General features: G+C 45.6%; 3 protein-coding genes across 4 annotated transcripts in view; all 3 read right to left on the bottom strand.

The window, feature by feature from the left end:
• Positions 1–5,131: 5,131 nt before the first annotated feature.
• Positions 5,132–5,719, bottom strand: LOC116749626 (dual specificity protein phosphatase 22-like). Its single transcript, XM_032624185.1, is given in 3 exon segments — positions 5,132–5,387; positions 5,389–5,626; positions 5,628–5,719. Coding segments are annotated over 3 exon segments (537 nt in total). The 5' UTR covers positions 5,690–5,719; the 3' UTR covers positions 5,132–5,150.
• Positions 5,720–10,186: 4,467 nt separating this feature from the next.
• RPS17 (ribosomal protein S17) lies at positions 10,187–13,635 on the bottom strand. Its single transcript, XM_032624715.1, has 5 exons — positions 13,538–13,635; positions 13,100–13,251; positions 12,414–12,519; positions 11,873–11,938; positions 10,187–10,314 (listed from the first exon to the last, which is right to left on the bottom strand). The coding sequence occupies exons 1-5, from the start codon at positions 13,538–13,540 to the stop codon at positions 10,234–10,236; spliced, it is 408 nt and encodes a 135-aa protein (XP_032480606.1). The 5' UTR covers positions 13,541–13,635; the 3' UTR covers positions 10,187–10,233.
• A 1,868-nt stretch (positions 13,636–15,503) lies between these two features.
• Positions 15,504–21,782, bottom strand: part of CPEB1 (cytoplasmic polyadenylation element binding protein 1) — a 28,196-nt gene continuing 21,917 nt past the window's right edge. The window contains exons 8-11 of one of the 2 annotated variants that reach the window (XM_032622799.1): positions 20,463–20,661; positions 19,074–19,168; positions 18,387–18,467; positions 15,504–16,960 (exon numbers count right to left, since the gene is read on the bottom strand). In XM_032622799.1, coding sequence (XP_032478690.1) covers positions 16,850–16,960; positions 18,387–18,467; positions 19,074–19,168; positions 20,463–20,661 — 486 coding nt within the window. In that variant the 3' untranslated portion in view covers positions 15,504–16,849. The remainder of the gene's footprint in view (positions 16,961–18,386; positions 18,468–19,073; positions 19,169–20,462; positions 20,662–21,782) is intronic. The other variant, XM_032622800.1, reaches the window with a different exon arrangement.

The following is a 21,782-nucleotide window of genomic DNA, read 5'->3' as shown; positions in this document are numbered from 1 at the left end:
ACTTTTATCTTTTGAATTGTGAACCATGTGACGTGCTGCCTGTTCAAATAATTAAAAACAATCTTAAAAATTAAAAAAAATTCATTTTCTTTTAAGAAGGAAAATAACTTGCTTTGCTAGCTGAATTTGTTAGGTTGAAGTCCTAAATCAAATTGCACTTTTATAAATAAAAATACATTTTTATGTATTTATATTCAACTATCCATGCATACATACACATTTTCTCACTCCCTAGCTCCTAATAGCCAAGGTTTAACAGAAGAAAAAACTGGAGGGCTTCCCTGGTGGCGCAGTGGTTAACAATCTGCCTGCCAATGCAGGGGACACGGGTTTGAGCCCTGGTCTGGGAAGATCCCACATGCCGCAGAGCAACTAAGCCTGTGAGACACAACTACTGAGCCTGCGCATCTGGAGAGGCCGCGACAGTGAGAGGCCCGTGCACCGTGATGAAGAATGGCCCCCACTCGCCGCAACTGGAAAAAGCCCTTGCACAGAAACGAAGACCCAACACAGCCAAAAATAAATATAACAACAACAAAAACTGGAATCCTTCTTTGGGTTCTAAAATTGGATAACCTAGATGAAACGGACAAATTCCTAGAAACACACAAATTACCTAAATTGACTGAAGAAACAGAAAATCTCACTAGACCTATAACAAGTAAAAACATTGAATCAGTAATCAAAAATTTCCCAGCAAAGAAAAGTCGAGGACCACATGGATTCACTGGTAAATTCTACCAAAAATTTAAAGAACAGTTAACACCAGTCCTTCTCAAACTCTTCAAAGAAATAAACTAGGAGAACACTTTCCATCTCGTTCTATGGGGTCAGCATTTCCCTAATACCAAAGCCATATTAAGACCATCACAAAAAAGAAAATTGGAAATCAATCCGTTATGAATATCAATGCAAAGATCCTCAACAAAATACTAGTAAACCAAACTAAACACATTAAAAGGATTATATACCATGACAAAGTGGAATTTATAATAGAAATGCAAGGGTTCAACATAAGAGAAAAATGAATGTAATATATCACAGTAGTAGAAGAAAAAAACAACATACTGTCATCTCAATTGATACAGAAAAGGCATTTACAAAAGCCAACACTCTTTCACTATAAAAACTCTCAGAAAAACTAGGAATAGAGGGAAGATTCCTCAACATGATAAAGGGCATTTATGGAAAAAACCACAGCTAACATTATGCTTCACAATGAGAGACTGAAAGCTTTTTACTTGTAATTTCATGAATGAGACAAGAATGCCTGCTTTCACCACTGCTATTTAACACTGTACTAGAAATTCTAGCAGAGCAATTAAACAAGAAAAGAAATAAAAGGCATCCAAATTGGGAATGAAGAAGTAAAACTATCTGCAGGTGACATGATCCTACACATGGAAAATCCCAAGGAATGTACAAGAAAGTTACTAGAGTGAATCAACAAATTCAGCAAAATTGCAAAAATCAGTTGTTTCTATATATCAATGATGAATAATTAGAAAACTGAGACATCAATTCAATTTACAATAATATCTATGTGTGGGTTTTCCACACCAAGCAATTCGCCAGTTCTCTGTAGACACCAACTGGGTGCCCTACAACTTAGTGACACTCACTACCAACTGGGTGCCCTACAACTTAGTGACACTCACTACCCAGAGTTAGCACAGACCCCACAGATTAAAATCTCAATCCCCCTACTTCAGAGGCTAGTCACAAGTTTTGAGTCCCCAGGTTACCCATAATTCTGTCTGATTTGGCTACAAACTGGGGGTTCCCATGACCCCATCTCAGGTTCAGTAATTTGCTATAACAGCTCACAGAACTTGGAGGAAAACTTTACTATTACTGGTTTATTATAAAGGATACAAATGAACAGCCAGACCAAGAGGTACATAGGGTGAGGTCTGGAAGGAGCCTCAGCACAGGATTTTCTGTCCCCAAGGAGTTTGGGATGTGCCACCCTCCCAGCACACATTCACCAACCTGGAAGCTCTCCAAACCCCATCACTTAAAGAGTTTTTATGGAGGTTCAAATATGTAGACGTGATGGATTAAATCATTGGCTATTGGTGATTAATTCAATTTCCAGCCCCCTCCCCTCCACAGAGGTCAGGGGGTGGGGCTAAAAAGTTCCAATCCTCTATTCACATGGTTGGTTCCTCTAGCAACTAGCCCCCACCCTGAAGCGATCTACAGCCCACCAAGAGTCACCCCATTAGCATAAACTCAGGTATGGTTGAAAGGGGCTTATTATGAATAACACTCAGGAAAGGGTTTTAGAAGATTTTATGCCAAGAACTGGGGAGAAAGACCAAATATATATTTCTTATTATACCACAATAGCACAACCTAAAAGAATAAAATGCCTGGGAATAAACTTAAGCAAGGAGTGAAAGGCTTGTTCCCTGAAAATTACAAAATATTCCTCTAAGAAATTAAAGAAGATCTAAATAAGTGGAAAGACATCCCATGCTCATAGACTGGAAGACTTAATACTGTCGGGATGTCAATACTACCCAAAGCCATCTACAAAATTCAGAGTAACTCCTATTAAAATTCCAGTGGGCTTTTTTTGCAGAAATGGAAAAGCTGATTCTCAAATTCAGTGCATGGAGTCCATGTAATAGGCTGAACTGTATTCCCCAAAATTCATATGCAGAAGCCTGAACCTCCAGTACCTCAGAATGTGACTGTATTTGCAGACAGGGCCTTTAAAGAGGTAATTATGTTACAGTGAGTCTGTTAGGGTGGGCCCTAGTCTAATCTGACCGGTGTCCTTATTAGATGAGGAAATTTGGATACAGAGCGACCAGGGCTATGCATGCACAGAGAAGAGCAGGTGAGGACACAGCAAGAAGACAGCCAGCTCCAAGGCAAGAAGAGAGGCCTCGGGAGAAATCAAACCTGCTTACATCTTGATCTTGGACTTCTAGCCTCCAGAACTGTAAGAAAATAAATCTCTGTTTAAGTCTGTGGCATTCTGTATGGCAGCACTAGCAAACTTACACAGCCCAGGTAGACAAAAAAAAAAAAAAAATCTTAAAAAAGAACAAAGTGGAAGGACCCACACTTCGTAGCTCACTACAAAGCTACAGTAATCAAAACGCTGTGGACTGACAGAAGGACAGACTTATAGACCAATGGAATAGAACTGAGAGTTCAGAAACAAACCCATACATTTATGGCTAACTGATTTTTGACAGGGGTCTCAAGTCCAATCAATGGGAAAGGAACAGTCTCTTTAACAGATGATGCTGGGACAACAGGACTTCCATATGCAAGAGAATGAAGTTGGACCCCTACCTCATACCATATATAAAAATTAACACAAAATGTATCAAAGGATTAAATATAAGGGCTAAAACCATAAAATTCTTGAAAGAAAACACAGGAGTAATTCTTCATGCCTATGGATTTGGCAAAGGATTCTTAGATATGACACCAAAAGCATAAGCAATAAAAGAAAAAATAACACACTGAACTCCGTCAAAAGTTAAAACTTTTGTGTATCAAAGGACATTATCAACAGAGAGAAAAGACAATCCACAGAATGAGGAAAAATATTTGCAAATCATATCTAATAAAGAATTAATATCCAGAATATACAAAGAACTCCTACAATTCAGTAACACCCAATTTAAAAACTGACAAAGAACTTGAACAGACATTTCTTCATAGAAGATGTACATATGGCCAATAAACACCTAAAAAGATGCTCAATATCACTAATCATTATGGAAATGCAAATCAAAACTACAATGAGATACCACTTCACACTCACGAGGATGGCTATTATCAAAAGAACAAAATCAAAACCAAGAAAAACCCCAGAAAGTAACAAGTTTTGGCAAGGATGTGGAGAAACTTGTACACTGCTGGTAGGAATGTAAAATAGCACAGTTGCTGTGGAAAATAGTACGGCATTTCCTTAAAAAATTAAACATAGATTTACCACATGAACTAGCAATTCCAGTTCTTGGAAATACTCAAAATAACTGAAAGCAGGGATTTAAACAGATATCTGTACACCCATGTTCATAGCAGCATTCTGCACAACAACCAAAAAGCAGAAGCAACCAAAATGTCCACCAAAATATGAATGGATAAACAAAATGTGATATGGGGAATAGGGAGTTATTGTTTACCGAGTACACGGTTTTTGTTGGGGATGAGGAAAAAGTTTTAGATAGTGATGATGGTTACCATAACACTGTAAACATATTTATTGTCTCTTATTATACAATTATGACTGGTTAAAATAACAAATATTATATGTCAAAAAAAACTTTACCGCAGTTAAATACAACTACCAAAATTCATGGAACTGATGATGGTTAACTCTATGAGAGTGAGTAAAATTCACTGCTAACAGTACTGGTTCAATAATTGAAATTTAGGTATTTTCTACAGAATACGTATTAATGAGTAACATAATGAATAACACAGGTTTTAAACACTTTACATCTCTGCAAGTTTTGAGTCTGTCCAAATAAGCCCTTTCTGCTCTGCATGTATTTCTACCAAAATCAGCTGTAACATTAGCTCAGCCAATTCCCACTTCAGGTTATACTGAATCAGTGATTGCTCATCTTTAAAATTATTCTCACCTGTAGCTGTTCTATGCAGATTATTCTAGAGGCTAATTCTTTAGACTCTTCAAGGTTGGCATTGACCCTTGCATAACAGCTGAGCAGTATTGGTTAACACTTTGACTCATCAAGAACCAAGGAAAACCATTCAAAATCATTTGCCTTGTTTTGAATTGACTACTGATATTGCTCCCAATGTTCTCAACCCTTTAAGCAACGCATCTCACCCCTTTAAGCAACCATTCTCACCCAAAGGCTAATAGTTTTAAGTAAGTTTACTTACTCTGCACACGTTTCTTCCAGAGACATTAACTCACCATTGGTAAACAGCTTCCCTTGCCTACCGAATGAATGGGTTACTCAAACCTTAAAAACATAACGTTTAAAGCCCAGTTTTCTCTTTTTCTTTTTTTTGATGACACAATTGAATATATATTGTTTAAAATGAAAACAGGCGAGTTCACAAATTACTTCTGGACACTGAAAAATGAACTCTGGTTGCTTTTCTTCTGGGCAGCACCTAAACTCTGGCTTTGCAACATTTCAGGTACATTACAGTCTTCTGAGAGTGGCCCAGAACTTCAGAACCCCTGGGGTGGCCAGAATGCCTCTGGCTTCTTCTGCATCCCGCAAAGGGCTCTCTATGTACTCCTCCTTCAGCCATTGGCGGAAGTGATGGACCCGGTGCTCCTCAAACTCCTGGAGCTGCCTCTGGAAGCCCAGGTTGGGGTTTGCACAGGACCTCCCTGCACGCACAGTGCACAGGGCATCTTCCCAGCCGAAGTCGGTTGACCGTCATGATGTATGCAACCACCAGAGTCACGCTCCTGGAGACGCCCGGCAGGGAGTGAACAAGGCAGCCCTCACCTCGCAGGTGGCACTCGTGGATGAATTTAATACTTTCTTTGAAATGTCTTGTCAGGTTTTGAGATGGTGAATCCGCTGCTGGTATGCACAGGTATTTAACCCCCTCCAATGTTGGCCTGGCGCTGTCGTGCAGAGACAGAATGTGTGTCACCTTGTTCTTCTCTGGCATCTTTGAAGTTGCCGATATACAGGCCAGACAGGATCTTGCTCATCCCATTCCCCATGGCGGCCGCGCGGTCTAGCGCTCGGGGGCGCAGCGGCAGGCGCACTGAGGGCATGGGGGAGCAGCGGGCTGGCGGGCAGGCAGGGGGCACTGCGCGCCCGCAGCGTAAACAGCAACATGAACCGGCGGCGCCCAGGCCTCTCTGTCCGCTGCGCTCCTGTCCCCCGCGATCCCCGCGATCCCCGGCCGCCGGTCCGCGGCACAGGCGCCCCTGCGGGAAGGGGCTCGCGGCGCCTGCCGCCTCCCGGAGCGAGCCCAGCAGCTGCCACGCCGGCCCCTGCCACACCGGCCCCCGGGACTTGTAGACACGGTTCCTAGGGGCCCGGCCGGGGCGCAGGGATTATGTCTCCCGGGGGCCGGGGTGCAGGGACATGACTCCTGGGAGCGGGTCCCTCCAGGATTATGGCTCCTGGGGGGCCCGGGCCCAGGGCACACGCGCACCCCCACCCCGGCCGCCGTCGCCCTGCGCGTTCCGAGACGGGGCGGGGTGTCTCTTTTTTCTTTAACGTTAAGTATGCACTAATAATTTTTAAAAAATTAAATGTCACGATATGGTGATAGGTATGGCCCTCATAACACTATTGAGTTATAAATGTATAACTGCAATCCGTCCTGCAAAGTGATAACACTGCTTCGTACTGTCTCTGTGGCAACTACTTAATTCAGCCAGTGCCTCAGGAAAACAGCCATCTACAATTTGTAAACAAATGAATGTGGCTGCACCCCAATGAAACTCTGTATGTAGACACTGATTTGAATTTCATATAGTTTCCACAGGCCACAGTATTCTCCTCTTGTTGTTGCTATTGTTTTAAAGCATTTAGAAATGTGAAAAACCATTCTTAGTTCATGGCTTACCCATAAACAGGCAGCTGCGCATAGTTTGCTGACCCCTGCAGCTGAAAAAGAGAAAATGAGCTTTACTCACATTCCTCACAATTGAATCCGTGTTTTTTTCCAGTATCTAATGAGGAAAGTAAAAGTAAAGTAAAAAGCAAGTTACACCTCCAAGTGCTAGTTCTTTGAAACTATGGATAAAATAAACATCTGACAAGTTTAATTTAGAAAACAAAACAAACATAACATTTAAAGTGACACATAACGGAGTTTTCCTAATTATGAGAAAACTATAATTAATTATATACTAATAAAATTAAAAATACTAACAACATAAGCAATACAGAGAATATGAATTTACAGATAGAGGGGAAAATTTGTGCTTCAACTGTTAAGAGCAACAACCTGGGTTTTGATTTGGATTCTATAGAGAGGCTCTGCACCTTTCACTGCCTTGGAGCTATTTTACAACTCTGTAAGTTGTAGATACCTGATAATACAAATAATTCTTATCTATAGACAAATGCAAATAAATAAATTCTGTTGGGTAGAGGTTCAGCTGACTTCCCTCCTGTGGAAGAAGTCAGTCTCGTGTCCATTTATAAATTCATTTCAACGTTCTTTTACTCCAAATTTGTCCTTGACTTCTCCTTTGAACTGACTGTAACATCTTAGTTCTCTGAGTTTTTAAAAATGCTTACTTAACATGTGTTCATTTTATATCCATCTGTATGAGAGCCATTTCACTTTGTTGAAAGTTATACTTTAAGACAACTAAGGGCAACATAGAAAAAAAAGAAGATAATTACCTCCAAAACTTTCCTGGGGCCTTTCAAATCTTGAAGAAGCAGAGTCTGTGACACAGAAGGCAGAAGACTCTCTCGTCTATTTTATGCGAAGAGCATTATCTGACCCCAAACATGGGAGACTGAACCGTGGGCCAGCCAGTGCTAGTTGCTAGGCTGGCAGTTTCCAAACCAGCTGGGATTGGAACTGCCAGCAAGTACCTGTGAAAACACCCACGCAGGCCCCACCCACCTCCTGAACACACAAATCACAGCCCAAATCAGGGGCAGGGCCTGGCCACCTGCTTTTAACAAGCTCCACAGGAAGTTCTAATGAGCACAGGTCTTATTTTACAGATGAAAAGAACTAAGGCCTAGAGAAGCTCCACGACACTGAAGGAGGATAAACAGCTTCTTCGTGCAGCCCAAGTCGGCTCCCTCCTCCTCCCCTGACCCTTCCCATCCCTCATCTTAAGTTATCTAGAGCACAGGGCCTAGAGGTAGAGGAGCCAGGCAGATGTGGAATAGCAATGACACTGCCTCCTAGTAGGCGAGCGTGGAAAACATCACAGCAAACGGCCTTGTTGCTGGTTTGGCATTTTGTTAATTTTCTCACCCATTGGTAATTTTAACCCAGCTCTAATTTCTCCCCCCATACAGAAAGCCCACCCCTTTCCTCATCGACACCAAAAACCAAGAGGAAAGGCTTCTTTATATGGAGCTGTATTTAGAAGGCAAGAGTATTTGCTGAGAATGCCCGACTCCACATCAAAAAATGGAAAGAAAAAGTTTTAAGAGAAAGCTCTTCCTTACTGTACAATACTAATAAATATAAAGGTAATAATGGAGTTAAAATATTAATAGATGCTATTAACTAGTGAGTGAAAAGTTGAAGAACAGGATATTTAGCCTCGAAATACCTCCTTATAACTTACAGTGGAGAAACTTGACAGATGCCCCTTAATCCAAGTGCTCAAAGTAAACATCACTAAAACTCACCAAGTATTCTGTGCCTCCCAATATGATGCATCAAGTACACAGCATCTCTTCTGTGGTACACATCTTCCTTGACTTATGATGGGGTTATGTTGCAATAAACCCATCGTAGATTGAAAATACCCTAAGTCACAAATACATTTAATACACAACCTACTGAACATCATAGCTTAGCTGAGGCTACTTTTAATGTTCTAACACATTAGCCTACAATTAGGCAAAATCATCTAACACAAAGCCCATTTTATAATAAAAGTATTGGGTATCTCACGTATTGAATGCTATACTGAAAGTGAAACAATGTTTGTATGGGTACAAAAAAAGAGTTGTGTATTGTTGGGTTTACCTTTGAGATCACATAGCTGACTAGGGTCTGTGGCTCACTGCCACCGCCCAGAATCACGAGCCCGACCACACATCACTAGCCTGGGAAAAGATCAAAATTCCGTATTTGAAGTACTTTCTACTGAATAATACCACTTTCACACCATCCTAAAATCAAAAAATCTTAAATCGAACCATTTTAAGTCACGGACCATCTGTATCCCTACAGAAAAAAGCTCAATTAAATCTAATTGTGAGCCGACATCAAACCCAAACTGAAGGACATTCTACAAAATCAGCCAATACTTTTCAAAGACAGACATGGAAAGAAGGCTGAAGGACATGAGAACTAGATGTAGTAATTCTGGGTTGGATTCTGAACCAGGGAAGAAAACTATGGAAGATATTATTGGGAAAATTGGCAAGATTTTACAATGGACTATGGATTAGGTAACAGTATGATATCAATGTTAGACTTCCCGATTATGATCATTGATCGGCTGTTATGCTTGTTCTTAGCAAACTGACAATAAAATATTTGGAACAAAAGGGCCCATCTCTAACTTGATCCTAATGAATCAGAAAAAAAAAGTGTGTATAGAGACAGAATTAAAGCAATTGGGGCAAAATGTGAGGTGAGGTCGGGTAAGAGTATTTTAAAGTTCTTTGTGCTATATATTCTTGCAACTTTTCAAGTTTGAAATTGTATCAAAATTGTTACAATTTTTGTACTGCTACAATACACATTTTTAGGATGTTTGCTGCACGCATCTGCCTCACAGAACCAGATGTGCAAGGATCAATGGAGAGCCAGACTGACCTAGGTCCTGCCACTACCTTGCAGAGATCTTGACATGCTCATGTACATAAACAGGCCCAGCTCAGCCCAGGACAGTCAAGCAGAGGAGCCTGTGCTGCAAGCTGTCCTCCCACTGCTCAGCAGGGACCAGCCCAACCCAGCACTCTCCACAACATAGAGTTGAACCCACAGCCTCAGCAGCTCCCCAAGCTCAGATCCACCCACCCGGGATCCACCCAGTGAGCTCAGCCTCCCTTGAACTGACACATCCCCTTGTGTTTCACTGATCCTCCCCCACACATCCATTCACACTCATTCAATCTCCTATGCTCCAGGTACTGGCCTCCACACCCATCCTATCTCCCACCCACAGAAAGCCCAACCCTCACACACATGAGGAGCGTTACCCTTTCAAGACCCGGCAGGTTCATTAACCCAAACTGCATGTACTCAGAGGAGGCTGAAGCAGGGCCTACAGGGTGAGGAGGGAAAGGCATCTCCTGACTTTTGTCTGAAGCCAGAGTGCGTGCTCAGGGCCTGGGAGGACCAAGAAGGGTAGAGCTGGCAACCAAAGAAGTGATGCAGGTGTCCAAGCTCAGGCCTCCTAATACATCCGTAATCTGTATGGGCGCTGCCCACAGGCCACTTACAGATGCGTCACACTGCAGACTGCTCTTCTTCAGGATACTTCTCCCTTGAGAAAGAATTCCTGCCCTTAGCTCCACTGGCACCCAACCCCACAGATGACACAGGCACAGTTGTTGTCCGAGGTTTATTGAAAATATTACAGCACAGCAGAAAGATTCAAACGGCTCCACGTGGTGTTTTGAAATTCATCCCAACTGTAGGCTGAGTGACCTGCAGGTTGGACAGACTGCCAAAGTCCTGGAACAATAAAAAGGGGCTTAGTGTGGCTGTACTGGTGAGATCTGTGTCCAGAGCCCCGGCACCACCATTAGGCTATGCTTCTGTCAGCCTCCACAACCTTGGGGTCAGATTGGTGGGACCCTGCAGAAAACCAAGAGAGCCTTCTCCTCCCCACCCCAGAGCAATAAACTCTGTAGGGAGTCTACCTGCAATCTGAAGGATCCTCCACAGTCAGCCATGAAGGAGCTGTCCTGTGCACTTTAAGACGTTTGACAGCATTCCTGGACTCTATCCACTAATGTCTGCTAGTATCCCCCAACTGTGACAACCAAAAATGTCTCCAGATATTACCAAATGTTCCCTGTGGGGTGCAAAATCTGTCCCTTTGAGAATCACTACTCTAAGGCATATACAGTGCCACTTCATTTCCAAGACCAGCCCTCAGGTAGGAGGCATCACTTATGCAATCAACATTTGTGAAGGGCCTGGGTAGAATAGTGGTAGGACAAGGTCAGGGCCTGCCTTTAAGGTGGCTCAATCTAAGTGCAAAGAACCCAAGAGCATGTGTATAGCTGATTCACTTTGTTATAAATAGAAACTAACACACTACTATAAAGCAACTGTACTCCAATAAAGATGTTTAAAAAAAAAAAAAGAACCCAAGGGCCCACCATATAACCAGAATTTAATTCCTCATTTTATCCTCAAAAACCAATTTTACAGTTGAAATTAAAAAGATGCATTCCAGAGTAGTATTTCAGGACAAAATGATCTGTAGCAGGCGTTAGCTGTACTGGTTATGTTTTTCTGAGACCAGGTGGTAGTATATGGGTGTTCACTCTATTCATTATCTTTCTGAACATCTTAGACGTTTCATGATCATAAAAAGGAAAAATAAAGTTGCTCTAAATCACCAACTGCCTCCTGGACTTTGAAGCTCATGCTTTCACCAAACTACTAAAGTACTAAGATATGTCACAGAAGAGACACTTATCAGATTGTACTGAAGATAGCTGAACTACCCAAGTAGTGCCCAGTTAGCAACTGGAAATGAGACCACAGCTCATTGAGTGATTAGCATACAGATACAGAAGTAAGGAGGCAGACTGAAAAGAGAACTAAGGATGGAACCAAGGGGGTAAATGTGAGAAGCCAGCCACAAAATCGAGACGAGAACAGAAGGAACTGAGAGAAGGGGTGTTCTGGAAGTCCTGGAAGAACAGCCACTGGATTTGGGAGTTATCCTCGTGTGGAGAGCAAACTGAACCTTCAATAACTAGCTAAACCCACTTTGGAAGCAGTCTAGGTTAGTGGTTAGAAGGGTGGATGGCTTCCCATCCCTGCCACCTACTAACCTTGAAGTTACCATTTCATCATCTATAAAATGTAAATAACAGGATGTGCCTCATGGGACATACTGAGGAAAAGGGAAACGCCATACAGAAAGAAACACTGAGATTACTTGATATATTTTAAAGACTCAGTAAGTGTTACCTAGAAGTATTACCCATAGTAGAAAGCTACTGATGGATGGTGACCAGGGAAGCCCTACTTTAGGAAATCAGCAAACACTTACCAAGAGCTTCAGCATTTCCTTAGTGTCAGGATCTACTTCAATGATTTCCTGATCCAGGGCTGAGACCTATAAGGAACGAGGCAGGCCCCAAATAGCAATGAGTTCTCTCTCACCTTCCCTGCCTTTTCTCTAAGATTCTTAAATGAGGAACAAAAAAAGGGGGTGGGGGACGGGGATGGGTGGCATAGAGAGGATACAGTAGGATCCCACGAATCCAGTATTTAGAAAACCTTAAGACTGGGTTTATACTGCAGAAATACTATGCCAGGGCAAATAATCAAACCAGAAGACATTAAGTCACCAAACAAACATCATTAAAAGGCTCTCATGTATAAAACAGAATGGACTTACATGATCCCAACAGGGCAGAACAGAACCTAACACACAGGCAAGTAAATTATAGGCACCTACAGCTGGTCAAAGGGTATGTGAAGACTCAGCTACGGTCGCTTTGAAAACCAGGTACCTGAAACGGTTCTCAGGAACCTGCTTTATCTTTCAGGATGAACAAGAGGTCCAGAATAAGACCCAGAAAGTTTACCTCAGGCACGTAATTATCTCTCCTCTCTCTCTCCTCCTCCTGCAGCTTGATGGAGATACCTCTCACTGGGCCTCTCTGAATCCGCTTCATCAGATGTGTGACATAGCTACAAAGAACAGATGCCCAAGAACACACATTGGCTCCCACTGGTACCCAGAACGTCTGGATGTGTATTTTAGTTCTCTTCCCGCAGTGAGAAGGGAGAGGATTCACCTTGGGGGCCCTGACTCTGAACCTCCTACATACACAAAACCTCCACACGCAGCTCCACTTACCTAGGCATGCCTGTCCCTTTGGTGTCGCACATCCTCTCTATTCAAATTCGCTTTCAAAGCTATCAAGTACTCCCAACAAACCTTCACGACCCCTCCTCCCAACCTTCATTTCCTTTACTTCGAATTCCAATTTACATAAGTTAGCATTAAATCACGTATGCCCTTACTTAACGTTAGTCTTCCAGAGGTCGACTGTTGCTAAACCTCGTCCAAGCGCCACCGCCAGTCAAACCGCCAAATACAACGCGAACATAAGACAACCCCACCAAGAAACCCGGCAAAGGCACACCTCCAGCGCTCTTCTCGGAGCAGCGGGAGACTAGTGCTAACCCAGCTCCCACGACCCACCCGCGGGGCCACGACTCTCCGACTCCCAGCAGGCCCTGGAGGCCGAGCGCCGGCTGAACTCACCCTGCGATCTTGTTGCGGAGCTTCTTGCTGGGAATGATGGCGATCTCCTCGCACACGCGCTTGTTGGTGTGAAAGTCGTTGCCCAGGCGCGTGTAATACTTCTCAATGATGACCCGGGCCGCCTTCTTCACGGTTTTGGTGCGAACGCGGCCCTGCAAGTGGAGAACACAGGGTCACTCGCGACTCAGGAACCCCCTCCGGGGAACAGCACGGCGTCACGCCCTGACCGGAGCGGGGTTCGTGGGTTGGGTCTGAGCCCAGGAGGGGGAGAAGGCCGGCCGGGCAGTGCTGGAGCGCGGGGTCAACGCGGAAGCCAGCGGCCCACGGAGGCTTCGGCCTCACAGGGTACTGCGCCCCTCCTCGTGGGCTGGGGGCCGCGCAAAGCGGCGGATGGAGGACGATTGCGGGGGGTACCAGCTTGGAAACAAAAACACCTACCATGTCGGCGGGTCCTTGGTAAAAGAGGAAACAGGAAGCACGAGAGGCCTATAAAGCGCAGGCCAGAAAGCCGCTTCCGCCTAGTCTGAAATGCGCTGAGCCGACTGTAAGCGCAGCACAGCGACCCCTAGAGGGGCGGGGCGGAATGGAACGGAAGTATGGCCAATCGCCATCCAGTGGGCGTAGCGAGTGGCTGACCCGCCCCGCCCCGCCCCGCCCCAACTAGGGTGGTCTTACGCAGGTTTCTCTACACCCTTCTTCAGTGGTTAGGTCGCCCATTAAGTGCCCTAGACTAAGAGCGGCGGCGCATCTCTCCCACACATGATGCGGAGAGGGATGAAGGCTTAAGAGCCATCAGGAAGGCGGGAGCGCGGAGAAGTGAGGAAGTAGGGGATGGCGCCGTGCACAGGATCCCCACCCAATCCATGGGTCACAGACTTGTGTCTAGCCTGGTGGAGACACAGGTACAACTGGGAAAGAATTATCTCACTTCTTCCGAGTCGTTGCTCAAACGTCACCTTATCAGAGGAACTTTCCCTCCAATTTATACAAAGTAACACTGCTATTATCCTTTTTTTTTTTTTAGCATTGCTATCCTTTTAAAGTTGCTCCAGTATTTCTTAGCACGTCACAGTGACTTGTCTCAATTTTCTCAGCTAGGGATGAGTTCCATGGCAGTATTTGCCTTGAACAGTGCCCAGCACAAAGCAAGTTCTCAAATGTTTAAGTGAAGGGCCCAGTTCACCTGTAGCGCTCCCAGCTGAGGCACTCTCTCCAACCACCACCGTCATAAGGCTGTTCCTGCTGCACCCATCCGCAAACCAGGTCCTTCTGAGGCCACCAGCACAGGCTACCCCTGGTGGCCTCATTAGCCTCGGGGGTGCCCTGCTCCTTATCTCCAACTTCGCTTAAGTGGGTTCCAAGTCCCCGCCTGACTTAAAGAAAGACTGGGCTGCCCAGTTTGGATGAGTTAAGGGGCACCAGGCTGTGCTTCATCCCCCAACTCAACTCCTGGTCACCTTGGACAGTCCAGTCAGTCTCTGAACTGACTGAGAATGGAAGGCTGAAGGACAGGAAGCCCTTGCCCGGAAAGGAGCACCTGGACAAAAGAGGGACCAAAGGGGAGAAGAGATGACTCTCTGAATAGGATAGGACAGGACAGACCAGGACACCAAAAGGAAGAGTCAGACTCTCCTTCAAGAGAGATGCAGTTTACTTTACCTGCACACTTCAAACTATGCTGCTGCCAGTCAGGCCTCAAGGGAAAGATGAGGCCTCTCATTCTTGGCTGAAGGGACTCCCCACCCCCTAAGATAGTGACTTCTTGCACCTCTCACGGAACGGATGCTTCAGTGTGCAGGGCTCCCTCCACCGCAGACTACAATGGAATCTTCCAAAGATCACTCCAGCAGCTGGGCCCAGGAACAACCTACCTGAAACAATCATCAGCAGACCCTTTCAAAAATCCTGGCATCCCGCCTGTGAGAAAGAGTCCAGATGATAGTCTGAAGAACAGCAAAAATTTACTCCCACTCAGTAAAGAACTGGGTCAGCACAGCTGACTCCAAGAGATAGGAAGCCTCCCAAGAAGAAGAATCAGCTCTGAGGCTTACAGGAGAAGCTGAGAACAAGTGGCTCGTGCCGACCTCTGGGGAGCTATGCCTCCAGTTCCTCCAAGCTGAGTCTAGGATTTTGAAAAGAGGAACCCCAAGAAGTTTACTTGTGAGGGCTTTTTACATACCTAGACTAGAGGTACCCACTTACTAGAGAGGCACCTCCGAGGTGCATTTGACCACGGAAGTGACCAAGAAGGACTTACGGGGCAAGTCCCCACATGGCCCCACTATCAACCTGGGCTGGAATCTCATCACAGAAGATCCAAGGAAATGTGGGTTTTTACTCTGGAATCTTGGTGTCCCACTGCCCCCTTTTTCCCACAGCTCAGACACAGAGACAAAACCAGAACTCTGCTGCAACGTGTTTATTATGTGCCAAAAAAACTACACCACAGCTTACTCCACACATCTGTAGGAGAGTGCAGTCTTGCCTGCATATACTACAATGAGGTAGAGACTTCACACACAGCTTCACAAAACCCACAGAGTAGCTGGGATATGCAACAATGCAACGTCAGCTCAGCAGGAGGGAGGAGGGGGGGTTATGACACTGGTTCTTTGGCACACAGCTTCCCAAAGAGGGGCAAGTCGTTTTTTTTTAAAAAAAAAAAGGAAGAAAAGAAAAAGTCAAGTTTTCAAATTCCAGTAGCATTTCAGTCAACTGCAACTGTTGCTTCATACATTTCTCAAATGAAAGAAATAAGGGAAGGGTACTTGTCCCCTCTGAGAGAAAGGGCTCCTGTGAGCCTTCATCTGCCCCCACCAAAAAGCAGCCCTTTTTAGCTCAGTTACAAAAGAAAAAAGTCCTGTGACTTTGTGATTAAAAACTTCTATCAACCCTCCCCCCCCAAGTAAGTGCAACTTAAGAAGGTGCAATAAACCATTTAAAACTATATACAGCAGCCACTCAAACACCGTTTATCCGGTCCAGTTTCAAATCCAAAAAAATTTTTTTTTCTTGGTTGCAAATGCCTTGATTTGCAACTGTGAGAAACAGTGACCAGCAGTCCCCAGACACAAATTTGCTATAATGTTAAAAGCTGCCAGGAAAGAAAAAAAAAAATCTCTTGTTCCAAACGACTTAAAAACTGTTTTAAGGAGTGTAAAAAGGAACCGGTAAAAACCCTCGAGCGTAAAATATGAAATATGATTTTGGTTTAAATGAAGAGCAAAGTCTCCTTGTTGTTTACAGTAAAAAACACCAGCTGAACACTCAGTTTATGCCGTTCAGGTGGGGGTTAAATAAATGGAAAGGCACTGTATGGCAACTGCAAGAATGAAACCAATGAGACCTGCACATCATCACCATCAGTATTGCAAGGAATGTAAAAAAGCGCTTTTAATAAATAAACCTAGATGTAGGCATCGTGTCAATACCTTCCGGACACGTAGTTCTTTTTTGCTTTTTCATCGGCAAAATGAGTAACTAAAATCTGGGAAAACTACAGAGTCGCTTGGAGGGTGAGCCTAAGGGTCCTTGCCCTGGTACACCCCCTGAAAACAAAATCCGACAAAACTCATTGTGCATTAATTAGTGCAGAAACAAAGACAGATTCAGCAAGTGCAAAGGTGACTACGATTTTCCCTTGTCCTCGGGAAGCCAGCTCCCCGGTGGCCAGTGGCAGCAGGGTAGTGCAGGCTACTGCCTGACCTGCCAGCCTCAGGCGCCACAGGCCACTGGGCAAGGCCAGCTCCTCTAGCTGGAATCTCGGTTCTTCTGGTTCCGCATCAGGGGGCTGTGATGGCGCAGGCCCTCCATGCTGTGCCGCCAGTGCCAGCAGCTCCGGCAGAAGTACTTGAAGCACACCTGGGTGGAGCGGAGAAAAACAGAGAGAAGCCAGGCCTGTGTCAGCACCAGCCAGGGGGGCAGCTGCATGAGCTGCCTGCTCTGCCCAAGAGCAAGTGGGGGATTCCTGATGGCCTCTGTGGGGTTAGAAGAGATGGTCCTGGGGATCCCTCTCATCCCCAACAGAGGCCTGACCAAACCATGGCAAATCCACTGCCTGTTTCTATGGGTGCCCAGACTTAATCCAGGATGCTGGGCTCCTACTGTGTAGAGACTGTGCCAGCTTCCCTCATCTCCTCTTAGCACCACAGCTGCTCTTCCAGTCCCCTGCCCTTCCCACCTCCTATGGAGCAGCTGTAGCACACGCCTGCTAACATGGGAGAACATTTAAAGACAGTGACTCCAGATCCTAATGCCGGGCAGCACGGCTCCCTCGTCACACTAAGTGAGGAGAGGTCACTGGGCACTATCTCAGTCCCAGGCCCACACTCCCGCTGGCTGTGTAAGCCCCGGCGAGCCACTAAACTTCTGAGCCATTATCTAAAAATGGGGATCATCTGTGGAAGATACACACACACAAAAGCCTGCTAGAAGAGGCTATTCAGAGATACACTTATTCTCCGGCTTTACCCAGCAACCCAAACTTACTTCATATCCTCATTTTGCAGCCTCAGTTTAACTACTGTCTACCCAGAGACTCCAAACCTGACTGACAGCACCGCTGCAAAAATAACTAAGTATGGATGCACTGCTGGTATTCGAACACGTCCCAAACTTGTCTTGTTGCCAGCGACACTGGCACTACTTGGAAACTTGTCAGAACCAAGGCATCTCAGGCCACACTCCAAACCTACTAAATCAGAATCTGCATTTACACAAGATCCTTAGGTGATGCGTATATACGTTAGACTATGAGAAGCACTGCCCAAATACATCCAGATCTGTGCTCCACCACCCAGAAACACTCAACAAAAACTGCCATGCTGCTTTCTGCCTGCTTCTGACAACTGGGTACAAACCAGGTACAAATATCAAAACAGTCCAGAGGTTCAGAAGTAAAAAAAGCAAGCTTCCATGCATAGGGGAAAATCAATCTAGAGGGCCTTAGACTTAGAACAACAGTGCCTGGCTCACAGTACTGCTGACCACGCCCAGCAGGTTCCTATCATCCTCAAAAATCACCATTACCAATAGTGCCACACTGAAAACCAACATCCCAGGCAAGGAGAAGGCCAAAGTATCAAGACTCAACGAGCTTTCCCAGCAGTTTTGGGTCAAGTGTGTCTCTGGTCTGATCATCAGCAAACATTACTGCTGCCTCTTCTATGCTCTTAAGACAACCGCGAGGCACCTGAGGACTCCAACATTCCACGTGACAAATGAGACATGACAATCTTTAACTGAAGGCAGGGATTTTATAAACATCTCAAGTGCCCAGGGGACTCACCTGATCGCGACAGAAAAAAGGACCAGGCTGAGAACTGCAGATATGACACAGAGAATCTTCTAAGTAGGGGTCAATCTGAACCTGCACAAAGCGAAACAGGATAATGAAGTGGCTGCTTCTCACCAGGAGGCCAAATGGGCCAGAAGAGAAGGGCATGTCACGGGCCATCCACATGAATACAGGGGGTTTCCTGTTTTAATGGGGGCCCAGAGAGAACTATAGGCAGAGAGCACAGAGATCCTTGATGGCAGGTGCCCAAACTGCAGAAGCTGCCGGGCTGGCTCTACAAAGTGTGCACAACCACACACACTACTGCCCAGTCTTCTCGGCAAACCGGACCACGTGGCACTCTATCATCCAGCAACAAGTAAGCAATCCGAAAATGCAGGTCAGGCTGGAGAACAGAAGTCAGGCTGCCTTGCAAAGCTGGCCAAATAACACAGCACAGGAAGGCACCCCACATGTTGAGGAGGCTCAACAGTCCCAAGCTCCCATCCCCCCGAGTCGACCAAGACCAAGCCCCTCCCAAACCCAAACCTCACCTCAAGTGTGTCCTCAGAAGCTTGGCTCATTCCCCAAAGCATATCCAGCACAGGGACAGCTTCCGTCTCAGGCCTGCCCTGGGTAGTGGCTGGCCCAAACCCCTCTTGGATGGCCCAGAGTGAGGGTACAGACCAGCCCACTCACCTTCTTGGTGAACTTGGTGGTTTTGATCTCCACAAAAGCAGCACTGACTGCTTTCAGGTAACTACGTTGGTTATTGAAAGTCACGCGACCAGACCCTAGGAAAAACAGGAAAACTTACCTTCCAGCCAAATTCTCCCAAACGCCACTTGTCAACACTCAGGAAACCCTGTTCCTAGATCAGTGCTGTGCTGTCCAATAGAAATATAATGTGGGCTACTTATGTAATTTTAAGTTTTCTAGTAGCCGCATTTAATGAATGTAGTGGAATGAAGAAGAAAAATGTAGTGGACTTAATTTTAATTTATTTTCTTTACCCCAATATATCCAAAATATTATCATTTCAACATGTGGCATTAGGCACACTTCAAGCACTCAAGAGTCACATTTAGCTGGTGGCACTGTACCAGACGGTGTGGCTGTAGACCATGATGGCACAACCCCCTCAGGAATGGGGGGAGGACTTGCTGACCACAAGGGGGAGGGAAGAGACTCCTCCGTGTAAGCAGATGCACAGGCACGGTTACAAGGGTTCAGAGTGGAAAGCAAGATGCAGATAGTACACCTCTCTGAAGGCAGGCCCAGCAGTCAAGGCCCTCCTGGCCTGGAGGTACTCCAGAGCCTAGCAGGGGAGCCGGAAGCAGCCTCATCCTGCCAAGTGCCGCCTCTGCCCCTGCAGCCTCTGAAGTCCCTGTTCTCAATCTGCGGTGCAGCACTGAAAGGCACAAGATGCTCCTTCCTGACCAGATTCTGTGTGGGTGGGCAGACGAAGCATGTGGGAAGGTGGATTAGCCATGTGTTGATCAGGAAGCTGAGGCTCTGCTCCACCTCCAAACCCCACCACTAAGATTATTCTACCACGACTGGGAAACTGCCCTCCTTTCCCAGTGGGGCTGACCAAAACCCAGTGGTTAGGCCCCCCGACTCCCCTACACTAGGACAGCATAGGCCACGACCATACTCTGTTGGCTGAGTCACCCAGAGTCTTCCTTCAGCCTCACGTGGTCTCTGACCCTAGACAAGGCCGCTTTTCAAGGCCTCTTAACAAAGGAAACCAAGCAAGTTCAGGGAAGTCCTGGCCTTTTAATGAAATATTACCTGTTGTCTGTCTCAGACTGGTTTGGCTGTGAACTCTGAGCTTCCAACCAAAGTTCCTGTTTCATTTTCACCTCCTATCAATTTTTCTCCCCTTCAAGGGAAGTGGTGGGAGAAGGATGGGTACAGAGGGGTCAGTACTGGTGGCTTATCTAGAAAAAGATGCTATACTGCTGGTATATGCTGATCTGCAGGTCTGAGTCAGGTCTCCCCCTCCACTCCCATAGGGAAGTATCACAATCTTGGTCTACATCCCAGGGGCCACCCAGCTTTCCCACACAGAAGTGGGACACTTACCAATGGGATACTTGTGCTTATCTGTGTCAATCCCAGCATACACCACACCACCAAATAGGTCGTTCAGAATGGCTGCCAGGGCCTCGGCATTGAGCATCCCGTGCAGAGCACCAACAAATACCGTCCTGCTGGGGTCAAGTCTCTGAGATGGGCTCTGAACAAAGTTGCTGTCGGCCAAGACCCAGGGGATCACTTGTACCTAAAAACCACCCAAAGGTATATCAGTCCTGGTAGGGAGCCAGAAAAAGGCTCTCGTATGGAGAGGCACACGCTCTGGAGATGCTAAGCTGAGCCCCATACAGTCCCAGGCACACAGGTACTCAGCAAGCCACCCTCACCCCAACACAACTAGACTTGAATTTTACTGAGTCCATGAGTCCAAAATGGTTTTTTTAAAAAATGGATGAGTAGTAGTCTACCCATTCTGAAGAGTAAGCAAAATAGTCCCAAACTGTCATACCCAGGAACCTAGCACTGTTACAACCTTCAACCATGTGGTTCCAACAAAGGACCATGGACACTGATGAACAGACAGCATGGTCTAGGGTCCTTGGGACAGGAAGGATTCACAGAGAATGACAGGATAGGAGCTTGAAGGACAGAGGGTGGGGATGCTGAAGGTATCTGTATGAGATGGTTACTGGCCCCATGTACTCACTAGAGGGCTTGTGACAGGAGCAGCGGGAGTAACTGGAGAGAGGTAGTGTGAGAAGTCACACACAGGAGAACACTGAGGTTCTGCAGAGCAGAGTGACACTAGGGCAGGAATTGACCATGTCCTCTGCTTCCAAATCCTGAGCCTAGAACAAAATCTGGCATAGCAGACAGAAGGCTCCAGAATGAAGTGAGTTGACAGATGATCAGTAAGTGTTTTTGGAAGATTAATCTGTGAAGATTTTTTTTTTTTTTTTAAAAAAAAAAAAAAGGTCTCAAAGCAGGAAGAGATCTGAGGCATAAACCAGCAAGGAGGCAGAACAGTAGTTCACAGGACAGCTGATGAAGACCTGGAGAAGGCTGGTGGTACTGGGCAAAAAACAGGCCAAGATCAAGAAGATTCTTCAACAGGAGAATCTGCAGAATTCAGACTGCCTGGGCATGGTGGGAAAACAAGAATCAGGTCTGATGGGTTCTAGACCTAGATAAGCTTGAGATGAGAGAGCCTGGGAGAAGTTACCAGGGGGAGCCAATTTCATTGGAAGATGCAAAAGCCCATCTTGCTTTTTCCATTACCATGAGAAAGTATCACAATCTTGGTTCACATCCCAACAGCCACCACGCTTTCCAAGCTTTCTTAAAAGTAAGAGTTTAAAAAAAAAAAAA

The sequence above is a fragment of the Phocoena sinus genome, chromosome 2 (genome assembly GCF_008692025.1).
Source record: "Phocoena sinus isolate mPhoSin1 chromosome 2, mPhoSin1.pri, whole genome shotgun sequence".
NCBI lineage: Eukaryota > Metazoa > Chordata > Mammalia > Artiodactyla > Phocoenidae > Phocoena > Phocoena sinus.
The sequence above is the reverse complement of the archived record's forward strand: the minus strand, read 5'-3'. Positions and strand labels throughout refer to the sequence as shown.